The sequence below is a fragment of the Verticillium nonalfalfae genome (assembly GCF_003724135.2).
Source record: "Verticillium nonalfalfae strain VnAa140/NRRL 66861 chromosome Unknown scaffold_137, whole genome shotgun sequence".
NCBI lineage: Eukaryota > Fungi > Ascomycota > Sordariomycetes > Glomerellales > Plectosphaerellaceae > Verticillium > Verticillium nonalfalfae.
In genome coordinates, this window is record NW_021167362.1 from 22,983 (window position 1) to 45,041 (window position 22,059).

Genomic DNA, 22,059 nt, shown 5'->3' on the forward strand with positions numbered 1-22,059 from the left:
AGGAACGGTGACGCTTGCGGCTGAGAACCTGATCTGCTGTCCCTGGCTCCCGCTGCACGGCACATCAAGCCACCAGGGGTAAAGAGTTGGTGACCAAGGCTCAGGAGCTGTCGGATCAGGTCCGGTATAAGCTGTTCCGTGGGAAATGAGCAGTTGATACAACACCTCGATGATTCCAATGTACCACCAACACGATCTTGCCAGGCTGTGGCACGATGCGCCTAGAAGCCATGGCTTCAGGCTCTCCCAGGTTCCCCACCCCAATTCGCTTGCTTGATTGACCGACGAGACCCTGATGGAGTACTGGGAGCTGCGAGGTGTGGAGGGGCACTGGGAGCTCGGGGCCACCGTCACTGCTCACCCTGTCGCCCATCTCCACCGTCTAAGCCGTCTGGACGCCGCCCCGACCGTTCGGACGCCAGAAACTAGAGACGGTACTTCACGATCTTCACGCCGCTGCTACAACTAGCAGGATCCCCCCGAGCTCCTGCCTGATTCCCTCTTGTCTTCCTTCCTCCTCTTTCTTCCCCTTGCCTTTTCACTTTGACCGAAACGGCGCTGAAAACCCCTTGAACTCGACCAGCAATCTACCCTGCCCACGACTCACGAGCTACCCCTCCAAGCTACCCCTCCAAGCCACCTCTCCACGAGGACCTTCGCCCGTAGCCTTGTGCTACTTCCCGTCGCCATGGCCTCTTTGAAGTCAGTCACCGCGATCGCTCCATTGAGCTCGTCCTTGAGCCTCACGAGCAACCTTTGGTGCTAACATGACACAGCGCCCCGCGCCCGACCCTCGAGTCCCGTGGCTCTTACTGGGAGCGCCCAGGCGCGCAAGCTCGACACGACACCAACAACCACTTCATCGGCATTGACGTCGGTACCGGCTCTGCCCGTGCTTGCATTATTGACGAGACGGGCGACATCAAGTCGCTGGCCTCTGAGACCATCAAGCTGTGGCAGCCCCAGACAGGCTACTACGTGAGCCGCCCTCTCTTCCACTGCCTCAAGAAGCGAAAGCTGCATCTCACAGAACCTTCCCGTTAACAAGCGTAGGAACAATCAACCACTGACATCTGGAACTGCATCTGCATCTGTGTCAAGCGCGTTGTTGAGGAGTCCGGCGTCGACGTCTCCAAGATCAAGGGCATTGGGTTCGACGCCACTTGCTCGCTGGCCGTCTTCAGTCACGACACGGACGAACCCATTGCCGTCACCGGTCCTTCCTTTGACAATGCCGACGGAGCCGATCGCAACGTCGTCTTGTGGCTGGACCACCGCCCCGTAGAGGAGACCGAAAAGATCAATGCCACTGATCATAACCTACTCAAGTACGTCGGCGGTCGCATGAGCATTGAGATGGAAATGCCCAAGATCCTGTGGCTCAAGAACAACATGCCGAAGGAGCTGTTTGACCGCTGCAAGTTCTACGACTTGACTGATGCCCTGACCCATCTCGCCACTGGCAACGAGACGAGGAGCTACTGCAGCACGGTCTGCAAGCAGGGATTCGTGCCTATCGGTGTTGACGGTAGCGAGAAGGGCTGGCAGGAGGATTTCCTGAACACTATCGGGCTCGGTGACTTGACCAAGAACAACTTCGAGCGCCTTGGAGGTGCTGACGGAGAGGTAACCACCGACTGTCCTTGTCAACACTGCAATCACAATGCTAACATGTTGCAGAATGGCAAGTATCTGAGCGCTGGTGAGCTGGTCGGATATCTCAGCAAGAAGGCCGCCGAACAACTCGGCCTTCCTGAGGGCATCGCTATCGGTAGCGGTGTCATTGACGCATACGCCGGCTGGATCGGCACTGTTGGTGCAAAGATTGACCCCGAAGTCTCATCCGACCACCTCGACGAGGACCAGAAGCCCAACCATATTTCCCAGGCCTTCAGCCGTTTGGCTGCCGTCGCCGGTACGTCGACCTGCCACATTGCCATGTCCAAGGACGCCGTCTTCGTTCCTGGCGTGTGGGGCCCGTATCGCGACGTGTTGATCCCAGGACACTGGCTCGCTGAGGGTGGCCAGTCGGCCACGGGCGAACTGCTGCGTCACGTCGTCGACATCCACCCCGCCTACGGCGAGACAAACGCGCTGGCGCAAGCCGAGAGCAAGAACATTTACGAGTACCTCAACTCGCACCTCGCCCAAATGGTCGAGAAGCAGGGCGCGCCAACCATTTCATACCTCGGCCGCCACTTCTTTCTGTACGGCGACCTCTGGGGCAACCGCTCGCCCGTCGCAGACGCCAACATGAAGGGTGCCGTCATTGGTCTGTCGAGCGACAAGAGCACCGACAACCTCGCGCTGTGGTACTATGGTGTGATGGAGTTTATCGCGATGCAGACGCGCCAAATCATCGAGGAGATGAACAAGGCCGGCCACGTCATCTCGTCCATCTTCATGAGCGGTTCGCAGTGCCAGAACCCCGTGCTCATGGACCTGCTGGCGACTACATGTGACATGCCCGTGTTGATCCCTCGCTACGTCAACGCAGCCGTGGTGCACGGCGCTGCCATGCTCGGTGCCAAGGCAGGCAGTGCCGACGAGGAGGGCCGCACCGAGGGCCTCTGGAGCATTATGGACCGCATGAGCAAACCCGGTCGTTTGGTGAAGCCGGGCAAGAACAAGAACGAGAAGACTCTGTTGGATGCCAAGTATGGTGTCTTCCTTGAGCAGTGCCGCACGCAGCAGGAGTACCGCAAGAAGGTGGATGAGGCTCTGTCTTCGTGGCCTGAGGCGCAGAAGGCCTGAGGTTCGAGCCCAGGGTTGCAAGAAACACGGATGGAAAGGCCGGTGGGTCGGTCTATACAAGGATGGGGTGTATGATGGGACATTTGATGATAATAATAATGACACTCTCTCATGACGACGACTGCATTGTTCACTCGCTTCTAGCCTTATGGTTGACAGCATGAGCGCGAATGGAAATGAAGGACGAGCGGGATCAACATTCACGTGTTGGTTCCTGGTATCGGCTGTTCAAAGATGAGTTTACTTGCCCTGCCTGACCTATATTACAACCTCGTGATCTGATGGTAGCATCGAAACTTTCGATTACAGACGGACGCAGAGTCTATTCTCGGGGAATGTGGTACAATAGATGCAGCAGCTGGAGGATCTGTTCTCTCCCCTACGTTAATGAGAAGTCGAACCAATTTTAGAAGGCAAGGATGATTTCTTACATTTAATGCAGTGGACGATGAGATGCAGCAGCGGCATTGTAGAGATGAGGTGGTTGGGCACCACAGCGTCATGAGGCAGGAGTACAGGGCCCCAGCCACTGACCACCGCATCTTCCTTCAGCGGGTTCCAGTGGCTCATGCTCACCGCCTCAACTCCCATCGCCATCCCTTTCCTCCTCGAAGGGGGGGGGGGGTTCCCCAGGCATCCATCCCGGACCATTCACTACCACATCTAGCCTCCCTCATCAGCCTGACAACCCGCATCCATACATCACCCACCACTCATTGACCACAGCTACTGATCAGCTGCATCAGGTGGCGGCGGCCCATTCGTCCCTGCATTTTCCAAGAAATCCAAGAAACGAACCCTACCTCTTGGCCGTTCCCTCGTCACTCGTCACTCGTCACTCGTCAGCCAGTCAGCCAGTCGGCCACGTCCACCATGTACATATCGCCAGATTAATTGAATTCCTTTCCATCCTCGGCGTCTTCGCCCTCTGCCACAGAACCCGCACTTACTGTCGACTGCACCGACAATGCTTTGTGCCTCGAACATCTTCTATCGATATCCCTCCGAAGCTCAGCCGCATCAAGGGCAGCAAAGACAACAAACCAAAGACGATCTAGGTCCATGTTTCGAGTCGGCCAGTGACAAACGAGACAGGCTCATTCCATGTGCGCCTCGCGATTGCGCAGCCACAACGTCTGACGAATTCACCCATCTTCCTGCCCCTGGACCACCGCAACGATTTGCAAAACATTGACTCGCAACCTTGGCTGCCTCATTCATTTTGCATCTCTTTGTAGTAGTCTTTCATTCACACATTGTGCTTATTTCCTTTTCTTCCATAAACTTCCGGCTTCATCGGCCATGACCGACCACGACACCAAGGAGACGAAAGGCTTCTGGGGCGCCCTGTTCCGGAGCAAAAGCCTTGCGCGAAAGACGGCCAAAACAGTTCGTCTCTCCCGTCAATGTGCACCCATGCCGCACAGCTAACCAATTCCCCAGGACCCTGAACCCCGAAGAGTCAGCGAGGGCGAGGCGAGACCGCGCAGGCGCCGCTCGTCGCCACCTGATCGCCGCCGTGACTCTGACCGCGACTCACCACCGAGCAGCACGTCCCGCGATCGCCCCCGCCGTTCCGGCTCCGGCGCCAAGAGCCGGGACCGTGATGCTTACCGCAATGACAGCCTCCGACAAAGGCCACCACTGACCTCCTGGCCCCCTTCCAACTTGGGCAGCCGGGAGGAACTGAAACTCGGGCACGCCATGGAGCTCATCTCACGAGGCGTGCCCGCACACAAGGGCCACAAACGACTCATCCCCCATGCCTCAGACCACTACTTCGCGCTGTATACCACATCTGCTGGGAATCACGGTGACGAGACTGACACTGCAAATCCGCACGATTCCATGACCCAGTTCATGACTTTGCGCATTCAGGGGTCAGGGTCTGGCCGCTCCGATCCCGCGGCGTATCCCTGGGATACTCTCGAACAGCCTTCCTATGCGTTTTATTTTGGCCGGCTCCCTGGCACCGTCACCCTCAACCAGTGGGCCTCCTCGTCGAGTAACCTCCCTCCTACAATTGCATTGCGCGACTCGGGTATACAGCCTCGCAACGTCGATCTGCCTACCATCTTCGCACGTCTGAAGGAACTTGAGTCCTCGCGCAGCATCGACGACAACGAAGAGCGCATGTATCGCAGTCTCTATCGCCGCTTCCTTCGCGATCCAGATCGGAACACTCCGAACCCACACCGCACCCTCGACCGCCAGATCACCGATCTCATCATGGTGCTCTCCCGCCCCTTGCACTGGACTGACTTCTCCGATCCACGTCACCAGGTCGCCGCTCGCTTCATCTTTGACACGGATCCCGCTAATGCCGACCGCCACCTGCGCTTCTGCCACCAGCTGCTACTCGCTCTCGAGCTTGAGGTCCGCATCCAGGCCCGCTCTCACGGCGAGTGGGCCAAGGAGAAGCTGCTAACACAGCTGCCACCCAAGATACGGTGGGATCTTGCTCTCGCCAAGCGCTGGCGCGAGAACGTTCGTGTTGAGTCATGGGGCCGTAACGCGACTGAAATTCGACTCCGCTACAAGCTGCGCCGGCGACAAATGCGCATGCTCAAGCGTTTTGCCCAGATCATGAAGTGGCCCAACCTTGCCGAAACGATGGACCATATGCGACGTCGCGACGCCGACGACACACTCGACCTCATCTCATCCGATGCTCTTGCGTTCTTCAGCGGTTTCATCCTGCCCGGCGCAACCTTTCCCTTCCTCATCATGAACACCTTGATTGATGTCGATCCTGACCAGACTACGGACGCGCTGGCGCTTTTGACGCACCTGCACCCGGCCTGTGGCTTCCAGCATCGCTCGTCCTATACGTACTGGTCGGCCTCGTGCATCGTTGGCAAGGTCCTGGCGCCCACATGCCACGCGCTTGCCGGTTGGGTAGGCCCCGCGCGCCCCTCGCCAGACCTTGCACGCAGTCAGATTGCGCGCGTGCGCTCCCGCAAGCCGACAAAGCAGCGCCTCGCGCCGGAGGACATGACCTCGATGAGTGAAAGGTCCGACCCGCTTGGCCCCCCGGCCGAGGTCTTCCCGGTGAGCGAGTACAAGCTTGTATCGCCATCGCACCAAGACAAACTGCCCGACCACAACTGTGTGCGTATAGAGGTACTGGGTTTCAAGCCGGTAGCGGGCGCTCGGGGCGCCGTAGCCGATGACGGCCCCGCGTGGCACGATGCGACGGTGCAGTTTGCCATTGACGGCATCTCATGGCCGTTGCGGCTCACCTTTGACGTATCGTTCGTCTCGGCGTGGCCGTGTTCTGGGGGGCCGCACCCTCTTTTCTTCGACTACGTTTTCGAGACGGTGCGCGTGGACCGCATCGTCGAGGTGAGAGACTGGGGTGGCTTGTATTATGGCGGACGCGTCGGGAGCCGCGCGCAGGGCCCCGGGAGCGGGAGCAGCGAATCCAGCGCCGCGGCGCAGCAGTCTGAAGAGGGCGAGAAGGTGCTCGTCATTGAAGCGTTTGGGGTCCCGGACAACGAGGTGCTTGCGAGGGCCTGGTGCAGTCACTGGGGGCTGGGGGCTGTTGTCGCGGATGTGGCCAAGACGTGCGTCGGGTGCGCGGTGCGTGAGGCGTACGCGGCGACGCTGACGGTCGTCATTTTGGTGGACGGGCGGCTGAACGAGGAAGAGGAGTGAGGTGCGTGATGCATGCCACCCTTTTTGAGTGTGTGTGTGTGTGGTATGACGGCGTTCTGGGTTATGCTGGCAGTTTTTAGCTGGCGACAGAGAGATACCAGGGCAAGCTGACGGCGTTGGACGGATGATTATGATTACGAATAGATTCTTTGATGACTATGGCTCGTTCAACGTGACTTGTGTGAACAGAAAAGAAACCGAATGAGCACCAACTCGTCTTAAAAAGACCTGCCGTTGCCGAGGAGTTGACGATGCTCCGTGTCTGGCATGGCCCCTCTGCCTCAAACCTCATCGCCCACCTTCTTCTTGAAGGCTCTGACAGCCACCTCCCAGAGCTCTCTCCCATCCCCGTCGGCCCAGCGGCTCAGCGTCTCGACCCCCTCGAGATCGGCCCTCATCTCCTCTTCCCTCGTGGTGCCGTCGAGCACGCAGGCGCCGAGGGCCATGACGAGACCGTAGAAGACGACCTCGCGGCTGACGCGGGCGGCATCCGCGACGCCGCCGACGAAATCGCTGCCGACGAGGGCGGCGTTGGCGGTCAGCGTCCAGAAGGCCTGGTAGACGATGCCGCGCTCGCGGCAAAAGGCGCGCACGGCGGCGTCAAAGGGGGCGCGGAAGCGGTTCTGGACGACGGCGGGGGGCACGACGGCGGCGGCGCAGATGGCCTCGAGCTGCGGCAGCGTGACGTTGGAAACGCCGAGGCGGTGGGCGGCGCGGGGCACGTGGGCCTCCATGGCGCGCCAGGCGCGCAGCGTGTCGGGCAGCAGGGGCAGGGGCGCGTGCAGGAGGAGCATGTCGACGTGGTCGGCGCCGAGGTGGGCGAGGGACGAGGCGAGCGAGGCGTCGACCTGGCGCTCGAGGGGCGCGTCGACGGGGTACGGCACCGGGGGTTCGAGGTCGTCGCCCGTCGTGGCCTGGTTGGGGCTGAACTTTGTCTGGACGAAGATGGGCTTGCGCGGGACGGGGCCGCCCGCCGTCGCCCCCGCCCCCGCCGCCGAGGGGCTGGCGAGGTGCTGCTGGAGGGCGGCGCCGACGAGGTCTTCGCGGTAGTGGAGAGGTTGGGCGGCCGTGTCGACGGCGCGGAAGCCGGAGCGGAGGGCGGCGAGGACGAGGGGCGTCGTCCGGCCCTGCTTCCAGGCTGTGCCGTAGACGAGTCGAGGGATGAACGGGACTGCCGCAGGGTTTTGAGATGGCTGGAGGGGAAGATTATCGGCGAGGGGTGGTGGCTGTGCCATATTGGCGGGTGGTTTCTGAGGCGAGAAGATTTTTTGGATCTGTTGGTTTGCCGTCTCAGGGGCCAACTTCTTGGACTTCTTGGGTATATCCGTGGCGAGCTTCTCGGATCGCTCCTTGACGAAACGACCGTCTATTGCTGGAATGTGAGGGTCAACCAAGGCAGAGCCGTCCCACACACTTTCTCTTTTGGGCTGTCGGCGGAGAAGAATGTTGAAGAGTATATAATATTCGATGCTGGCTAGCTACAAGTGTAGATTCGACCGACATCAAGGTGCCAGGGCTTAAGGCTTGAGGCCCAGGAAGCAGAGGAAATGGTGTTCTCTAAGCCCACTAGGCCGGGAAAACGGCCTCAAGGAGAAGAGGAATCAAGCGACCGTCTGTCTGTCTGTCTGCATGATCAAGTGCCGCCAAGTCTGTCAGCACGTCTTTGAACCCGGAACACCTCAGGAAGGCACCGCTCAGGCTCGTGGTCCTTCCTCGTCTTGGGGCACTGTCCTGCCTCGCCTGTCCAGACGGACGGAGCCACTGACAGGCGATGACATCACCGTCGCCAGAATACAGATGAGGGGTACCAGATGGTTGAGGGCAGCTGCGAACGAGGTGAGCTGCTGCTGCTGCCTTTGCAAAACGTTGCCATTTGACAGACAAGCCGTTGGTCAAAGGTCTCACACCGAGGAGATAAGGGTTGCCTCTGCAAACCATGTTCAAGCTCAAGTTCGCTACTACCACACTCAACATTTGCATGATGATAAATCCATCCAACCTACATGACTTTTAGCGCGGGGCTACGCGGGTGAGTCGCACGGTGAGGCACTTCTCCTCCGTTTCCCGCTCGTTTCCCCCTCTGCTACCGGGATTTACCCGGTTTACACAGCACTAAGTGACGGCCTCGATCCTTTTCGATGGAGCTCGCGGAGTATCGGGACTGTTCCCCCCCGCCTCATGATGGTATGGTCTTTGTGTGGAAGGGAGGGCCGCCGCCGGTGGTGATTGTGTGTCTCCAATTCGCTGTTACGTCGCATCGACAACCAGAGCTACCCCGCATGGATGAGGAGCTTCCGACCTAAAATAGGGGACAAGGGCAGCTCTCCATCTTGACGACGACAGCATTTTCGTGTCCATACCAGTCCTCTGCTGCTTGAATCCTGACATACCTAACAAGGTGCTGCTGCGCATTTTCTCGCAATCCTTTCGCTGCTGCGTTCATCGAGCATCGTGTGCCGCCAAATACCCGACCACAACAATACCCCCACCATGTCTTTCACTCTGCGTTGGGGCATCCTAGCCACCGGCTGGATCGCTGAGAGTGAGTCGTCTCTCGAATCGCCGCCAGGCCTGATGATCATAGCTGACATGATAAAGCTTTCAGCAAGGACCTACTGACAAACCCCGCCACCCGCGATGTGTCTGACGTTGCCCACCGCATCGTCGCCGTGTCCTCATCCCGCGATGCCCAGAAGGCTCGCGACTTCCTCACCAAGATTGACGGCCCCCAGGAGGCTAAGACGTACGGTTCCTACGCCGAGCTCGTTGCCGATCCCGATGTTGATATCATCTACGTCGCCACCCCGCACTCCCACCACTTCCAGAACGCCATGCTGGCCCTGCGTGCCGGCAAGCACGTCCTCTGTGAGAAGGCTCTGACCGTCACCGCCGAGCAGGCCCGTCGTCTCGTCGCCACGGCCCGAGAGAAGAACCTCTTCTTCATGGAGGCCGTCTGGACCCGCTACCAGCCCCTGAGCCTCAAGGTCCGCGAGCTCGTCCAGGCTGGCGAGATCGGTACCGTCTCCCGCGTCACCGCAGACCTGTCCTTCAACAATGTCGAGGACCACGACACTGGCCGTCTGAGTTTTGCCGACTCGCACCGCATGGTCAACCCTGACCTTGCCGGCGGCGCCCTTCTCGACCTCGGCATATACTCCCTGACCTGGGTCTTCCAGATCCTCTACCACCTGCAGGCCGCCGACGCTAAGGAGAAGCCTGTCGTCACTGCCGCCCTAAACAAGTACGCCGCCACCGGCGCCGACGACAGCACAGCCATCATCGTCCGTTTCCCCAAGCACAACACTCTCGGCATCGCTACGACTTCGCTGCGCGCCGACACGGACGCCTCGGGCGCCGGCAAGACACCTGGCATCCGCATCCAGGGTTCCAAGGGCGAGATCCAGGTGGCGCACCCGGCGTTCCGGCCCGACAGCTACCGCGTCGTGCGCAAGGGGGCCGCCGAGGGCGAGGTCGAGGTCGTCGAGTGCCCGCTGCCCAAGGATGAGTCGCGCGGCGGCTGGGGTCACGGCTTCTTCTGGGAGGCGGACGAGGCGGCACGGTGCGTGCGCGACGGCAAAGTCCAGAGCGAGGGCATGCCGTGGGAGGAGAGCGTCGTCATCATGGAGGTCATGGATGAGGCGTTGAGGCAGGGAGGCGTCGAGTACCCTGCCCTCATCACGAGCCACGAGTTTGATCCTAAGAGCTCCCTCAACACAGGGCGGTAAGGTCTCCGCAGGTTTCGAGCTGGGCATTGGGCAGCAGCAGCATCAGCTGGTTCTGTAGAGCAGGTCTGGTAGCGAGATCTCAAGTAGGAAAACATTGATGTCAACCATGCCTGTCAAATGTCAGCTCTCATTTCGTCGTACTTCATGCGAGCCAACGTGACTTCTCCCTCAGACCTCCTCTCCCCCCTTTATCCCCCTCGGATGCCCTCTCCCGAACGCCGACCAGCGGGCGCGCATGGTGAAAAATGCAGCGTGACCGTGAGTTCAAACTGCCGAGACTGACAAGCCAACGTCGTTGGGCCTAGTCAGGCCGGAATAAGCCAGCTCGTCATTGTCACTGGCAAGGCCGGAGATTAAACGATGCAGGTCTTCCCCCGGCCCCCCCTCCCCTTCCTGCTTTTTGTAAGAACATGGTTCGCGATCGGCTGGGCCGTCGCGTGCGAACGTCGTGGCCCTGCAATTCGGCTCACCTGAATCTCGCGTGGAGGCGGGGGGGACAGGCCGGCGGCCCTGGGCGGGGAGAACCGTGATACGACGTGATGACAGGCAGGAGGTCAGCATGGGGGAGGGGAGCCGAATAGGGCCATGGACGCGGGTTGTACAGAAGTGATGACTGCTGGGAGGAGAAGGGTATGGCGCTATTCGCGGGCCTGCCTACGCAGGATGTGATGACATGGTCGGTCGGCCCCCCCAGGGCAGGGGCGGGGCCGAAGTGGCAGCATACCTTATTAGAGAGCATGCCTGTCTGTCATGCTGGCGGGCTGCGAACTGCTGCGGGTGGAGCGAGGGTCTGAGCGCGACGCAGGGTGTGGCTTTAGATGCTGGATCGATTTGGGATGACAAGGATAGGGAGAGAGAGAGCGAGCGAGAAGGAGCGGGAGGAACAGATGGCATGAGAATCCAAGGGAATGGGGAAGAGAGAGAATAGGCTAGCGGTAGAGGCTAGGAGAGGGCATCCAGGAGTCCCGAAATGAAGTCGACGATGATTCAGCGGCAGTGCTGGTATCATCGCGCGGGCTGAGCATAAGGTGCGGAAATGCACCTGAGACAAGTTACATAAGCCGCATCGGACGTCGGCCTCCGACTCCGCCGGTGATCCTGTACTTTGGTCGCTAGTATCCGGAGCGGCGCCGAAGCGGGCCCACCAGCCACTGAAGCTCAATCGCACCCGCCTTTGTTCGTAGAGTGCCCAACCAAATGGCTGTAGGGTAGGCGAGCCGGAGGGGAGGGGCAAGAAGAACAGGCAGTGGCAGGCAGGTGCAAGTGGACTTCAGACGCAGCTGCCAAAACGTCAATTACGACACAGGGCCATGGTGGACTCAGACGCTCCAACCTGGACATGACCCCTCCTTCTCCTCCTTACCCCTCCCCTGCAGCTTTGCCTGCCCTTTCTCTCGCCAAATCTCCATCATTCAGCGCTTCTATTTCCAAACACAGATTTCGACAGGCTACCTCTGCTCCCTTGCCTTCTCCTTCGTAGCCGCACACCCACCCCTTCCGAAAGTCGTCACTCGATCGTTATTGTGTTGCAACACCAGGCGGCAAGTCAGTGTCACGTCAATCCTGCTATTCTAGTACCCGTCAAACTGGTTCGTCGGCAGCGGCAGCGGCAACGGCAACGGCAACACGCGCAGAACCTGGAGCCTACAATACACAGTTTCTCAATCATACCTAGTGCCAACTCTATCTCGACCACATTCGCTTCATCTCCTCTTACTCATCATCCTCGTCGCTATCATCCACCGTCAGCCATCGAAGCGACTGTCTTTTTTCTACGGGCCTTCCAGCGCTTCGCCTGATATCAATCCACCCTGGACCTGTCAGAGGTTGGCTGCCCAAAACGGCAACCCCCTCGGAAGAGCAACCATCGGCTGCTGTGGTTCCAACATCGCGGTCGGGCGCGTCGATCACGCGGCTAAGACAGGGACAGGGATTGTCCGTCAGGGATCCGAACGGGGCTCGCTTGACCCTGAGTCTTATTTTTCTGATTAAGAACCACAACCCACTTTTGAACACTCGCTGAAGGCTATTTTATTTCTTCGCACCTCTAGACCCAGCGCGCTCTCGGCTTGGTCACCATTTACACATACACACCAAGAAAAAGGACCTTGCCGATCTGGTCGCTTCACCCCCACCAGTCTCCGTGGCTGACAGGGTTTCACGATCACCCGGTCGCGAACGAGTCCATAAGCGGACTACCAAAGGCTGCCATCATCGTGTTGACGTGTGTCCACCCGCCCATCACCAACAGGGAGGGCCGAGCACCGTCACTCATCAGCCCAAGCCCTGTCAAGTGTCAGGCGACTGCCGCCAGATTGAAGGATTGCTTACTCGGCCGTTTGCCCACCCAGGGCCTGACAAGGGCGTGTCTGTACAAGCACGCAGTAAGAGCAAGAGAAGCTTGAGGACGGGGAACGTACCTCTCCGTGACTGTCTTGAACACTCAGGTATAGCCAGAGCTGAAGCGTGAGAGGTCCGAGGGCGTCAATTTCCTTGTCAAAGCAAGTCAGGGAACCAAAGGGAAAGGAAAGGGACGACCCGACAAGAAGCAAGCCCACCTTTGCCGCCCAACCACCACTTTCTTCGTCTGATCTAGGGCCCGCTGCTTGAGGGCAAGGGAAGGACCTTCAGCCTCACTCACCCATTTCCACCTCCAGCCGCCCACGGACCAGCAGCCAACATGTCAACAGACACGGCAGCGGCTCCTGTGGCATCACAGGCCCCTACAGCCCCAGCATCCGAAGACACGGCCGCCACCTACGAGTCTACCCACGTTCACGCCGTCTATGAGGCCATTGCCCCCCACTTCTCAGCCACCCGCCACAAGCCTTGGCCTCGTGTCGCCTCCTTCCTCGACTCACTGCCCGCTGGTGCGGTAGGTCTGGATATTGGCTGCGGCAACGGCAAGTATCTCGCCGTGAGCCCTCACCTCCATCTCCTAGGCTCCGATCGCAGCGCCAACCTCGTCGCCCTCGCCCGTGACAACACAGGCGGCAGCGGCGCGCCCCCGAAGAAGGCCAAAGGCGACGAGCCTCCCGTCGAAGTGACCACCACAGTCCCGTCGGCACGGCGCAATGAGGTCATCGTCGCCGACTCGCTAACTCTCCCCTACCGTCTCTCTTCCGTCGACTTTGCCCTCTCCATCGCCGTCCTACACCACCTCTCTACACCGTCCCGTCGTCGCGCCGCCGTTCGCGCCATCCTCGACACCCTCGTTCCCGCCAACGGCAAGGCCCTCCTCTTCGTCTGGGCCCTGGAGCAGCGCAACTCTCGCCGCGGCTGGGACGCCTCTGCTCCGCAGGACCAGCTCGTCCCCTGGGTCACGAAAGCCAACCAGCCCAAGCGCGACGCCGCCGTCGAGCCGGTAGCAGAGGAGAAGCCAGACGAGACGTGGCACCGCTACTACCACCTTTACAAGGAGGGTGAGCTCGACGCTGACGTTCAAGCTGTCGGTGGTGTCGTACTTGAGAGCGGGTACGAGAGGGATAACTGGTGGGCCATCTGCTCGCGGGGGCCGAACGAAACGTAAAATGTACCTAAATCTTCTAATTTTTTTGTTTGCTACAAAGAATCTCGCGTCAAGATGAGGAAGCCTGTAGATGAAACAAGTGAATATAAAAAAAAAGCTTTGGGGAATCTATGACTATCTCGCCGCTCACGTCCGCGCCTGCGTTCTAAGTTGAACTCGCCATGCTTTCTGGCCCCTACTCCCCACCATCCAGTAAATAATCCATAGCCATAGTATTGACTCCCGTCCATATTTCTTCATCACCCCACCACCCAAATTTCCTGACGGCCTGTGGTGTCCGCCCTTGCGTCTTCCGAGTCGAAGACCTCACACCCATTGCTCCCTCGTGGTCCCGATTCCATCCAGCATAAAGCAGACTGCCTCCAACTTTTCGTGTATGTTCTTTTCCCACCCGTTCTCCTTCAGCAACCTACACCCTGCTCTTTCTACGAACCAGAATGTCGCTTGATGCTGCCTTTCGTGTCAATAAAAAAGAAAAAGGAATAATGCTTTGCCCGTCTTGCTACATCTGTTGTAGTTGTTGTTCTCCGCCGAACCCTTTGTGGCGAGGCCGGATCTGCCTCTCACCTGCGCCTCCGGCTCGACTCTCTCTGGAGCTCCCCGCCCGGACTCGCCCTCCTCTTGATACCTGGTAACCCTTCCCCCATGCTGTAATGGAGACCGGTTCCGAGCGGGCTCGCCCCCGGACTCCGTCCCGGCGGACCCAAGCCACCCAATACGTATGCCGGCGTGCTGTAGGGACTAACCCCCGTCGTGAGTTCGGCGAGCCCAGGCAGCGCGCCGCCTCCGCCGATGCCTCCTCCGGCTCCAACACGGCTTTGTATCGGCGCCAGGCCCGGGCCAGGCTCGTGCAACTGGTGCATCTGCTGCATCACTTGGGGAGGCGGCGGTGGCGGTAGGCTCTCACGCCTCCGGCTGCCAGTCAGCGGCGAGTATCCGCCGGCCCTCGGGAACCTAGCCTGCGGCGGGGGTGCAATGCTGCCTTGCGAGTGCGAGTGGGCGTGGTGGTGATGATGATGGTGCTGCTGCCTCGATGGGGAATTGCGAGCGGCGAGCGGCGGCTGTGACTGCTGCGGCTGCTCCACGTTGACAGCAGCGAGGGAGAAAGGCGTGACGCCGTTACGACGAGCAATGTCTGCCTCGCCGAGCTGCCAGTGCATGGCCTCAGCGGCGCGCCAGGGAACGGCCATTTCTTCGGCGAGCTTGGCCCACATTTCGGGTTTGAGCCTGTGACAAACGTTAATTTTCCTCTCAGTCTCCTACCCTGAGTACGATCGAATGCCAGGGTCCAGATAAAAAAAAGCCTACCTCTCGTACAGCCGCGCGAGCTTGGTCTTCTTCTCCTCGTCCCACTCGCTGCGCCTTTCGAGGTAATTCTGGTAGTGCAGGCGGCAGCTGATGGCGCTCCGGCCGGGCAGGCGTTTTGAAATATCCTCCCACTTCATGCCGCTACCGCGGAGTTCGATGATCAGGGCATCTTCGTCCGGCGACCACTTGCTCTGTTTCTTGGCAGGAGACTCTGTGGGGTGCGTGGACGCCCCGCGTTTGCTGCCGCCGCCACCGCCCCCGACGACCGGCGGTCCCTGTGGGAGCGGGGGCGGCGGCTGATGTGTTACCTGAGATGGTACATACAGGGGTAATCCGTGGGCGGGGGCGGCGGTCGCCGTGGTGATAACTTGGGGGAGGCCCGGCGGGATCGACGCGGGCCGGGTGAAGAGCAGCGGTTGCTGCTGCTGCTGTTGCTGGGTGAGCGGCGGCGGAGGCGCGGCAGACTCTTCCGAGTCGGAGGCTTTGAGCAGGGACGCGATATCCACGGTGACGGTTGAACGGCCTAGGGAGGGGGTAGTGGAATGCGTAGGCCTCGCTTTGTCATTGGCACGACAAGTGCGCGCCACGGTCACTGGGGGATTATCAGAAGCTTCTTAGCACTGATTTTGGCGAGGGCAGGATCGAGTTAGCGATATATGGCTCGTTTTCAGGCCGTGCTGTCCTTGGGGAGGGATCTGCGATGGTCGTGTTCTCGTCGTCACGTTGCCGGAGGTCGCGGCTCTTCCAGAAAATCTCTGGTGAAACGTTTCAGTCGATGGTCGTCGTCGTCGTTGATGGTATTAGTATAGGGAACAGCTTGCAGTCTGTCAAGTGAGACAGCGCCGGGCAGATGGAGCCTCGGTCGTTTCTGAAGAAATGTCTAAGATGGCAGGAAGAGGACGTCCGGTGAGGTAGGCGAAGAAAAGGAGAGATCTCCAAAGTCTACAGCCGGTTCCAGGGGGCGTACCAGGCGTCGAGGGCGTTTTAAGTGAGGGTCGTCAACATGATTGGCCCCTCTGGGGAACTTGGTAGCCAATGAACGGAAAAAGAGGCTGTATGGATCTTGGGTGAGGCAACAGCGTAGGCGGCGGGTACTGAAAGACGAGAGGAGGGCGAGAAAGAAGAAGAGGGCGGAATCCAGCTGGATGTCAGACGTCGAAAGACAGCGGTCGTTGGGATATACGTCAGTCAAACCAGGCTGTTGCTGGCGCAAGACTTTGCCGTGAAAGGAAGTAGCAGCTGCACCCAAGGCATCGTTCGCCCCTCCAGAAAGTCGGTAGAGGCCAACGAACAAGGTACAAGCCGGTTCGCGACGTTCGGGAGCTTGCGGATGAGGTGGGATGGACGGAGGAGCCTACTGTACGAATTCGCAGGTAAGGTACAGGACTGGGTAGGATAGGGCGAGATCTGGAGAGAAAGAGGAGGAGAGAACTAAAAAGGAGCCTAGCAAGGTAGCCAGGAGGACGATGATGGGTTGAAGAGGAGTGGAGGAGACAGCTGGGCTAAGTGGGGGATGAGATTCGAGAACTGGGGTCTGTTTAGCACAAGTGACAGACGACCCTCTTTCTCTCTGTGACCCCTACCTCGCTCTCGGAAGCGGAATCGTCGAAAGAAGGAACGGGAGGAGGCGAAGGGCAAGGCAACTCATAGAGAGAGAAGTACCAGGTTGTGTAGACGGGGGGCGCGCGAGCCAGGTGCCAGGGCACAGGGGGTTGAGAGCCAGACAGACAGGGCAGGCAGGAAGGCAGGCAGGCAGGCAGGCAAGCAAGCAAGCAAGCAGCAGGATGGGGGTTGTAAGGGGGTGTGGGAAAAGGAACAGAGAGGCCAGGTTAACAAGAGATGGATGGGCTGTGGAGAAGAAGGGGGGTCCGTCTGCTGGGCTCTGCGTATGTGAACAGCGTCCGGATCAGCAGCCGCCTGATCAGGTCAACAAGCAGACGCGCAGGGCCTAGCCAAATGTATAAGTTGAGGTCATATAGGGACGGGGCGGCTGTTTGGGTACGTGTGTTGGGCTGGCAGTGCAGTGGCCGGCGCGGGCGGGCGGCGTGTTGAAGAACCTGAAGAGCGACAACCTGACGAGTAATGATGCATCTGTCAAAGGCTCAACAAGTGTTTTCTCGCCTAGGTCGTGGCTCTGAAAAGGCGACATGGATCACCAGGCGAGCGGTTGAGGAGGGCACATGTGTGAAAGACCACCACGCCCCCCTTTTCAGGCGCTTGCGCACAGGCTTCTCCCGAGGACCACACGCCCCCTGCATTCCCACCCCTCCCCCCCCCTGTGTGTGTGCGGATATGGATGTCTGCTTGTTGATGCTCTTGGTGCCGCACCCTCGTGCTGTGTCTGCTGTGTTGGCGAACCCTGTCCTGTTCATCGACGTCCCACGCAACCTGACCAGCCGCCGTGCTGGTGAGTTCCGCTGGGCAGCAGATCCGGGAGGGGGGTGAGATGGTTGACTTGGGGGTTAGCCGACATGATGGCATGGCCACGAATTCATGCATGACCTCCTGGACCGAACATGCCCACTTTCACATCCACGATCTGCTGCTCGTCCAACACGCTAAAACATCAAGAAGGCGAGATGCGGGTTAATGACGCACGTCAGAGGATCCAACGTTCTGCGGCGTGTCCTCTTCCTCCTCGGCTTGCCTCAAAGGTTGGCTCTTTTGCGACGAGATGTGTGGATTTGAGCATGACAGGGTCGTGGACACAAGGCCTATCAATGAGTGGCTGGACAGTCGCAAGGCTCACCCAAACTCGTGGATCAAGACGAGGACGTCAAGAAGGTTTGACAAGGCAGTGTGGCGCACTGCGATCGCAGGGTATCAAGAGTTCGGGCATTGGGGGCCGCTGGGGCACATCGGAGCCAGCTTTAGGGCGGCGCAAGCGTGGAGATGGCGGAATGCGGTGACTGTCGCGAGGTTGCATGGCAGGAAAAGACTCTGAAACCGCAAGCAAAGGGCAGCAAGTCAGGATGCTGGTGCGGATCCTCGGGGATACCAGTTTGGAGGAAGCATTGCCGGAGAGGGGCTCGAGGGGGGGGGGGACACTTGCACTTGCGTCGAATGTCGAGTGCTGCACGTTGCGCCCTGTGTGCTGCGGGCTAGCTTGCTGCACGTTGAGTGATGGACGCACACGCAAGAAGTACCGTGTTAGACAGTCGATTGATTGAGGTTACGCGATGGGACAAAAGAAATCGACTCTGCGTTGCGAACAGACGGCTGACTGGCCGGACAACTTCCCGCATAGAGAGGCTGGGAATCTGCATTGTTGCTTCTGTCTCTCTGCTTGAGATGCGTACTGTACGTTGCGCTCGGCCGCCCTCCACCAAGACCTGGCGTTGTCTTTCTCCGGACCTCGCCTGGGGCCCGCCAGCTTTGTCTGGGTGGGCAGCTGTCATCAGACTAGACTGGGCTGCACCAGCGGGCCCTGCTGCGCGCCGGAGCCCGCGGTGGGCCACAGGATCGAACGAGGCTGTCGAGGGCCCCAGGTCGCGCAGGAGACAGCAATTCCTTTCTGATGCTTTGTCCGTGTGTCTGTGTGTGTTGCTGGGGTTTGATGAAATTAGGGGGGTTATGCTTTCTCGGTTCGAGGTCAAACTGCGGCGTCTGTGCGGCATGTTTTTTCTGTTCGTTGCATGGCAGCATGGCAACACGACGCCAAAGGGGGAACTCTGGCCCGGGGAGTCATAAGGAGCCGGTAGAGTCTGCGGTGGATGTGGTAGGTTGGATCGAGAATGAGGCTTGTCTCGACTTCGAGGGAACAAACCAACAGAGGGCCAATGCTGGGCAACAAGAGACAACGGCTCTCGGGAAGCACCAGGAAGCTTAGACGATCCTGATGCTCTTCTGGCCATGGCTTACTTGGCCTGGCCTGACACTGGTGGTCTTGTTGCTGCGTCTGCGCCCGTCCGTACTTGTGCGGACCTCGTCATCTTTGCCGTCGTGTTCCTCGTTCCCTCTCGACTTTCAGTCCTAAGGAGGATCACCTGTTTAGAGTCGTCGCGGATTGGCGGGGTGGCTGGCAATGAACTGGCGGTCAAGCCTTTTTTTGCTAGTCCAAGCCAACAGACTCATTCCCAGGACCAGGGCGGTAAATTTTTTCTTGCTCGTCTCTTGCTGGGCATCTTGTCAGGACAACAAGGTAAGGGCAGCGTGCGCTGGGTGGGCTGAGCCCTCTCGGGCGCTGGTGCTGGTGCTGGTGAATGACAGAAGAAGCGCTGAAGGATGCTTCGCGAAACTGCCATGAACCATGATCGTCGGTCTTTGCTAGGACATGCTAGCCCCGGGTGCGAACGGGGGACTGTGCTGGGCCTGTGAGAGCGAGTCGCCGCACACCACCTTTGGGCCCTACACCGGCTCCAATGGCATGGTCAGGTCGTCGTCGTCGTCGCAGTCCTTGCTCCAGCCATGTGCACATGATTAGGTTGACCGGTTCATTGTACTTTGTCGGTGCCTGACATCAGCTGTCCCGAAGTGGCCGGGGCTCCGGCATGTGCGTGTTGAATTTTCGGGGCGACAGTGGAGGTCGAGTGAAGGTATTGAAGGCGCTGAAACAGCTGGAGAAGCAAAGTGATGATGCCACATGGGATGGAGAAAAAGGATAGACAAAGGAAAACTCATTCGGCCTGCCATGCTTACCCTGTCCTTGCTGTCCCTCATACTCCGTATCTCTTCCATCTCTAAGATTAGCCTTCATGAGACGTGACGGGACATGCCCAGCTCAATGCTACCCAAAATTACTCATCAGCCTGAGAAGCAGCCGAATCCTTCAACACGCGAAACCCAACGTCATACTTCATTGAAGGGGTGTGCCGACAAGGAGAGCCTCTCGTTATTTTAAGGCTGCAGCATGTCGCCGCGCCCGTTATTAGGCCGCGCTCCGAAAGCCACAGGATTGCAATGTTCTGGGCGAGGCTGTCCAGGCCACTCCTTGTGTGCACTCAGATGTTAGGTGGTTGTTCGAACACGTGCTCACCGTGTCATGGCTGTGTGCAACCTTCAACGTCGTCGTTTCACAACTCTTGCGGGATTCCCGCCGATGTCGCAGTTATGTGGCTACGGCATGTTAATTCTTGATACCTGACTTGGGCTATCAGAGATCACGAGCGATGACGGCCTTCCGTTTCTGGCGAAAATAGTTGCCCCGCGCGGCTTCGAGTCATCTTTCGTTGTCGCAGCTCAGTGAGGCTGATCGGATTCGGACCATGTCTTGAGGGCTCGGCTCCAGGCCCATCGTATCAGGGCTGTAAATGTGCCATATTCTATCCAGAACTTAGAATTTCGTTCATCGCCCAGTTTAGACACACATGGTTTTGGTTGGGCAAGGTCAAGTGAGCTATGGTGCATGTGGGTGTTCGCCACTCCCAACCCTCGCCAGGAGGAATTGGTAGCCCGTCAAACCATCCTTGTTGCGGCTTTGCTGCTGGCAATGAGCACCAATCGCATTCTGGGCGGCGTGGGTAGTCGAAGCCTCAATGACGTTGGCTTCGGCAGGTAGAATACTCGTCTCGCGTGGTGGCTGGAGATGGGATGTTGGAAACAACGGGGCTCGGTTGGGTCCTCACTCCAGATGAACAACCGCCTGTAATGATGCCAGAAGCAAAAAGAGTGTCAATAAAGGCTTGGTGAAGCTCGTAAGCTCAGCGTGCATCCCTGTCTCCTCGCCACCGCTGGAGACCCAACCTCTGTGTTGGCCGTGCACAGCCTCGAGAATCGAGCCTCATGCCAGACACACAGTTGCCTTGGAGGCTTGCCCGTCACCTCACCGAGCAGCTAACGTCAACGCCACGGGTCATGCAACGCTGCCAACGCACCGCAGAAGAACCCGGGACTTTTGCAGTCCGACAGGGTTTTGCACGTCCCAGCTGCCTCAGTTCCCAGCGGTCGCTTGTGCACGATCTGACGGGATCCAACCGAGAGGTCAGAGATGTCAGGCTAGTGACCTGGGGATGAACTGTCGCGCGGCGATGTGTGCGCGTGTGTGTGGAAGGGAGTGTTAGGCCCAGGTCTAGGTGGTGTCCAGAGGCGGTTCGGGTGCCTAGAGGCCTGAGCCAGCGACCACCATAGGCGAACGAGATTGTAGGTACAATGCAGTAGGTATAGATGGGTGCTATGGCCACGCCCTCCCCCGGATTGACACAGGGCATCATGACGGCCTGCGAGAACGACATCCGCCCGCTGAGATGGGTACTGCAACCTCCATAAGCTCATCCATACGGAGGACTGTCGGTGACACAGAACCCAATGTGGCGGTGAGAGGCCATCAGTTGTCTGCTCACGGCGTAATTCCTCACGATTCGGGCATACGCTGTTGTCGTCCCACCCAGGAATCGGGTAGCAAGGATGCTCAAGATGACAGCTTTCAGGCAGCCAGAAGGCGACGCCGTCGAAGCTAGCTGACGTTATCGTCAATGCGATAGCATCACCATGGTCAAATTTGCCTTGCGGATCGGCACAGGCGCGGGCGGATGCTGGAGGCTGAGGCCACCGCAACGAGTATATTGTAAAGTAGTGCCCAGCAGTGTAGCGCCGGCTGCCGGAAGATGACAACAACAAGTAGCGTTAGTACGGCATCGAAGGAAAACAATGGTGGTACCTTGTGGGCCTGATCTTGGTTGCTTCTTCCCATCCGTTTGTCTGCCACCAGGTGGTGTTAACCTAGCCTTGTAGATGCAGCTTTCGGGGATCCACAGCTGGGCACCATGTCCATCACGGACAACGACCGTCCTCGTCCTGTTTGCAACACGGATAATGCCTTGTATTTGGTAATGTGGAGGGAATGAACGCGTTTGTTGCAGCCGGGCTTGAACAAGGTGATGCGCGAAATCTGGCGTGCCCCTGCCGCTGCACCGATGCCGTCGTTGCCGTCATGTCGTGTTCCCAGTCAAATGGTTGTTCATGGGTTCTGTATGTTGAACAACAAACGCTTGGTGCGCCAATCAATGTCTTTGTCAAATGATCCAGACAATTCTGTGGTAGTGCCCCTCAAAGTCAGGAGCCGGGTCCTTGGTTCGGAGCCTTGCGTAACAATGCATGCTGATGGTTCTGCCAGTTGCCGCGTGCCTCGTGCCGTTGGATGTTGCTTGG

The 22,059-nt window shown here is 58.9% G+C and overlaps 6 protein-coding genes across 6 annotated transcripts; 4 read left to right on the forward strand and 2 right to left on the reverse strand.

Moving 5' to 3' along the window:
• Positions 1-688: 688 nt before the first annotated feature.
• On the forward strand, positions 689-2,754 carry D7B24_001721 (uncharacterized protein; the record flags this gene model as incomplete). Its single annotated transcript, XM_028635942.1, has 4 exons — positions 689-702; positions 777-978; positions 1,054-1,626; positions 1,681-2,754. 4 exons carry the CDS (start codon positions 689-691, stop codon positions 2,752-2,754), a joined length of 1,863 nt encoding a protein of 620 aa, XP_028491674.1.
• Positions 2,755-4,056: 1,302 nt separating this feature from the next.
• Positions 4,057-6,411, forward strand: D7B24_001722 (uncharacterized protein; the record flags this gene model as incomplete). The annotated part of the gene is made up of 2 exons (XM_028635943.1): positions 4,057-4,143; positions 4,198-6,411. 2 exons carry the CDS (start codon positions 4,057-4,059, stop codon positions 6,409-6,411), a joined length of 2,301 nt encoding a protein of 766 aa, XP_028491675.1.
• A 281-nt stretch (positions 6,412-6,692) lies between these two features.
• D7B24_001723 (uncharacterized protein) lies at positions 6,693-7,646 on the reverse strand (the record flags this gene model as incomplete). Its single annotated transcript, XM_028635944.1, has 1 exon — positions 6,693-7,646. The coding sequence occupies one exon, from the start codon at positions 7,644-7,646 to the stop codon at positions 6,693-6,695; it is 954 nt and encodes a 317-aa protein (XP_028491676.1).
• Positions 7,647-8,901: 1,255 nt separating this feature from the next.
• XYD1 (D-xylose 1-dehydrogenase (NADP(+))) lies at positions 8,902-10,136 on the forward strand (the record flags this gene model as incomplete). The annotated part of the gene is made up of 2 exons (XM_028635945.1): positions 8,902-8,953; positions 9,010-10,136. 2 exons carry the CDS (start codon positions 8,902-8,904, stop codon positions 10,134-10,136), a joined length of 1,179 nt encoding a protein of 392 aa, XP_028491677.1.
• A 2,680-nt stretch (positions 10,137-12,816) lies between these two features.
• Positions 12,817-13,665, forward strand: TRM9 (tRNA methyltransferase, has a role in tRNA modification; the record flags this gene model as incomplete). The annotated part of the gene is made up of 1 exon (XM_028635946.1): positions 12,817-13,665. The coding sequence occupies one exon, from the start codon at positions 12,817-12,819 to the stop codon at positions 13,663-13,665; it is 849 nt and encodes a 282-aa protein (XP_028491678.1).
• A 563-nt stretch (positions 13,666-14,228) lies between these two features.
• On the reverse strand, positions 14,229-16,227 carry D7B24_001726 (uncharacterized protein; the record flags this gene model as incomplete). The annotated part of the gene is made up of 4 exons (XM_028635947.1): positions 14,229-14,892; positions 14,974-15,496; positions 16,069-16,114; positions 16,168-16,227. 4 exons carry the CDS (start codon positions 16,225-16,227, stop codon positions 14,229-14,231), a joined length of 1,293 nt encoding a protein of 430 aa, XP_028491679.1.
• Positions 16,228-22,059: the final 5,832 nt, after the last annotated feature.